The 4,517-nt window shown below is 32.1% G+C and overlaps 1 protein-coding gene across 1 annotated transcript; it reads right to left on the bottom strand.

Moving 5' to 3' along the window:
• Positions 1-3,597: 3,597 nt before the first annotated feature.
• Positions 3,598-4,226, bottom strand: LOC139526011 (uncharacterized). The gene has a single exon (XM_071321192.1). It carries the CDS (start codon positions 4,186-4,188, stop codon positions 3,598-3,600), a length of 591 nt encoding a protein of 196 aa, XP_071177293.1. The 5' UTR covers positions 4,189-4,226.
• Between the last annotated feature and the right edge of the window lie 291 nt (positions 4,227-4,517).

The following is a 4,517-nucleotide window of genomic DNA, read 5'->3' as shown; positions in this document are numbered from 1 at the left end:
TACCCATTACCTCCCTTTGTACAGTGGTGTAAACACCAACAATGAGGTTTAGACTAGATTCAATCAAAAGCATTTCTAATAGACACAAAAGAGGGACGAAAGATACCAGAGGGACAGTCAAACTCATAAATCGAAAATAAACTGACAACGCCTGGCTAAAAATGAAAGAAGACAAACAAACAAACAATAGAACACACGACACAACAACGAAAACTAAAAAATAAACAACATGAACCCCATAAAAAACTCGGGGTGATCTCAGGTGATCCGGAAGGGTAGGCAGATACTGCTTCTCATGTGGCACCCGTCATGTTGCTTATGTTATAACAATTACGGTAAATAGTCTTATTCGGTAGGTCACATTCATGAAAGGAAAGGGGATTTTAGTTACGACGTAAGGAACATATCCGATATCATTTGTGAAACGGTTATTCCATTACGGTCAACCAACTTGTGATGGCGTCCGTAAAATTTACTAAGGGATGATTTCAACTTCACCATTTGGAACTCTTGGTTTAATAGCTTCCTTGTGAGCAGTAACCCTTTATCAAGAAAATCATGATAGGAAATGCAAGCACGGAAATATCGTATCAATTGGGAGATATATATACCCCAAATGCAGGTGCTGCTGGAATGTTGCTACTTAGAAATGGAAAGTTCACAATTGGAAAACTGAAATCATCTCTTTTGTCGTAAAGTTTTGTTTTTAAACGACTCTCATTGTCAATTTCTAGATGTAAGTCAAGATATGAGTATGCGTATAATTATTATGTATCTCTTCGTTTACACTATGAAAGTAAAATTAAGATAACAGCGGTTGCAAAATACTTGAAATATACTTATTATATAATGTTTTGAAACACTTTCAGAGGTAGATTTGTGTATGGGAAGTCGACTCAAAACATCCCCTTTTTGTTTTGGTTGATAATTTAGGGAATCACTGATTCATGACTGGCGCGGTCCCCCTTTTATGCAGTCAATGCCCCTCCCTCTTTCTGAACATTTCTGCATCCGCCTCTGATAATAATCCGAATGTTTTTTTTCCGGGGAGAGGGTGTGAAAGGGATACGTTGCAAATATAATTGGAAATGATCATGAATAATGAAGGAACAATTAATGGGTTGAAACATTTATTTTTTTATATATAATTTTTATGAATCACGTGTAAAATAAATCTAACAATCAGAAAGGTTTCAAATATATAAAATGCAACAGCCGATACTTTAAAATACTCTGCTTTAGATCCTCAATGCTCTTCAACTTTGTACTTGTTTGGCTTTATAAATATTATATATGAACGTCACTGATGAGTCTTATGTAGACGAAACGCGCGTCTGGCGTACTAAATTATAATCCTGGTACCTTTGATAACTATTAGCATATATAAATCTATGTTTTTCGTACACTCAGTTCTATTGTTTATCTGTTTGGTGACACTGAATGGTGATTCGAAATCAGTAATAATGATAATAACGGCAATCATTCTTATCACACCCATCCTCAAATAGACTGTCTTTATACATGTTATATAAATTAAAATTTATCAGTTGAAAAAAAAAAATTGGTTATACTACTTATACTTTTAAAAGTGAATACTACATTTGTATGTAAACGGTTTGTTCTATTAACGACAAACACTTTATTGTTGACCTCATTTTCACATTTACTATCTACACCAGTTTTTTTGTCATCTCTATTAGATTAGTTTGTTCGTTTGCTTAAAATTTTAGTCAGCTGAAATTTATGTTTATGATGTATTCCCACATAGTTGTTGCTGCTGGTTCTCAGTTAGATTATATCTATTTGGGTTGCTCATTACTTTTTTTCAATAAAACGGGACTATAAACAAGTGTCAATTTTTTGTAAATTGTAAATGTTTGTATTCTTTCATATTTGGTTGTGGGTTGTGTCTATATGCCTTTTGTGCTGCTTTACTACATATTTTTTCGATTGTTAGTGATTAAACACAATGTTGACTGGTGTACCCCTATATTGACATTTTATATCTATTTATTTTTATCGTTATCAATAAATTGAAATTTCATGGATTTTATGCGATACAAGTGAGAGCAAGCTATTAAACCATGTTTAATCTGCCAATTTCTACATAAGAAAATGCCTTACCAACTCAGGAATATTGCAATTGTTATCCATTAAGTGGGCGTGTTCTAGATTATGATTTGTGATTTGATTATGGTTTCCGTTTGAATTTTTATCGGAGCTCGTATTGTCTTAAATTTTCTATTTGTCATACAAATAGGAGGGTACACTAGCTATATTCCATCTTTAACCCACAATATTTTTTCTGGAAATGCCTGTTCCAATTCAGGAAAAATAGCAGTTGTTTCACCTTCTTCTTTCGATTCATAGCGTTTTGATTTTGCCAGTTTTTACGGAATCCTCTTTGTGAATTTGCCTATTAGTTCGGTATATTGTTTACTAGTATACTTTTTTCTGAAATGATAGTCCCAAGTTAGGAGCCTGTAATTCAGTGGTTGTCGTTTGTTTATGTGTTACATAATTGGTTTTCGTTCATTTTTTTGTATATTAATAAGGCCCTCAGTTTTCTCATTTGAATTGTTTTACATTGACAGGAGCTTTTATAGCTGACTATGCGGTATGGGCGTTGCTCATTGTTGAAGGCCGTACAGAGAGCTATAGTTGTTAATTTCTGTGTCATTTTGGTCTCTTGTGGAGAGTTTTCTCATTTGAAATCATACCAAATCTTCTTTTTTATATTCATTCAGTATCCATAATTACTTCATGAATAATGTGGTTTATCTGTTTTGTTATTCTATTATACTAATTTGCGTTGCAAAATCATTGTTGCACATGTTTTAAAGACAAACATTTGTTTCTATAAAGATATTTATTAGAATCAATTATAACAAACAAACAATGCAAATAACTAACATTTAAATACGCTAAACTTCATACAAATATGTTATATGAGACAATAACGACAGGGTTCAGCAACTCTGTATAATATTGTCAAAACTACGATCAAATAAGTACTACTTATTCAATACACAAATTCACTCATGTGTCGTTGACCGTAATCCGAACAGTAACTCACACCACATCTTCCTTTATCTAAGTAAACATATATTTCATTTAAATTTGATTGAAAAGTATTTAAAAAAACGTACCTTTGTAAATAAAGCACATATCTTTTTTTATAAATATTTTACATGTATTATTATAAACCATCTTTAAAAGTTTATAAAAGTTCTTTTTTATTGTTTTTGACAACTTAAATCAAGAGAGAACATTTTCCCACCAAACTTTCAATGGCATATATCTCGAAAACAAGCACATTGACCTATATTTTATTTTTGCTCTTTTGGTGTCTTTATTAATCCCCTATCAATACATACTAGTGTTATGAAAAGCTTGTTTATTTTGAAACTTAGTAGCGAACTTCCTTAACTTAAAGAGTGTTTAATTGCGGACGGAAAATACTCTCATCTTACCGATTAATATGAATATTTCACAATTTCATATAATAAATTATACAACTATTTTCATATATACCAATAGGATATTACAGTGTTTCTTTCAATAACTCTTGAAAGGTTGTGTTGGGTATCATAGACCTTACATTTCAACTGGTCCATGTGATGGCTGTCGGGCTGTGGTTCTTTGAACATCATTTACAACCACTCTAGGCTGTGCACATACATAAGCTATTGGAATATATGTGTCTGATTCTTCATATTTATAAAATCCATTTTCACAACCTGCTCTTTTAAATATTTGGATTTTCTTTTGAATTGGCGAACATGTCTGATCTCCAGAAGAATCAATACAGCTAGTACATTTAGTGCTAGCTCTGTAGAGTTCATGGGGAAATGTTTCAGCGCTGTATGGCGTCTTTTCTAAATACCAAGGGCATGATGTACGTACCATTAGTGGGAGATTCGATCCTTTTAAAAATGTCGAAGGACATCTGCTTTTAGTGTTATCGATTCCTTGGGTTACAAGTTGAACAAACGATCTATTTAGTGTGTGGTGTGTCCAACCTTCCGCGAAAAATACTGTCCGGTAATCTACACCTCCGTTTAAACTGTTGAATTGAGATTGTAAGTCTGGATGATCTGTACATGTCGGAGTACTATTAGCAGAAACTATACAGCATGTGATGTATGCTATCACTGCTTTAATAATCTGGAAATAAATAATAAACATAATTATGTATTTAGGTTTGTCTGATTTTGAAATGGTCAACAGGCAATATAGAAATCTACCATTATTTAAAATTTTTAAAACTTATTTCTCTTCTAGTTCTATGTGGTGCAGAAAATGTTCGTAGAATTTACTACCTATTGCCACTAGAAATAATTGAAAGTATTCTAAGGTCTAAATACAAAGAAAACATTTCTAAATTGTAGTACATTAATTTACTAAGTAATTTCTAATGACCGAAACATTTAATTTATGTTGCTTACAGTGATAAATTTCATCTTATAGATTTTCTAAAGATCAAATTTTAGCTTCTTGTCTTCTTGTCTATAGAT

Source organism: Mytilus edulis, chromosome 6 (assembly GCF_963676685.1).
Source record: "Mytilus edulis chromosome 6, xbMytEdul2.2, whole genome shotgun sequence".
NCBI classification, from domain to species: Eukaryota; Metazoa; Mollusca; class Bivalvia; order Mytilida; family Mytilidae; genus Mytilus; species Mytilus edulis.
Note: the sequence above shows the minus strand (reverse complement) of the source record. Positions and strands in the feature narration are given on the sequence as shown.

Bases quoted from the DNA above. Each gene is read 5' to 3' on its own strand.
- LOC139526011 (XM_071321192.1), bottom strand. From the start codon at position 4,188: ATGTTTATTATTTATTTCCAGATTATTAAAGCAGTGATAGCATACATC.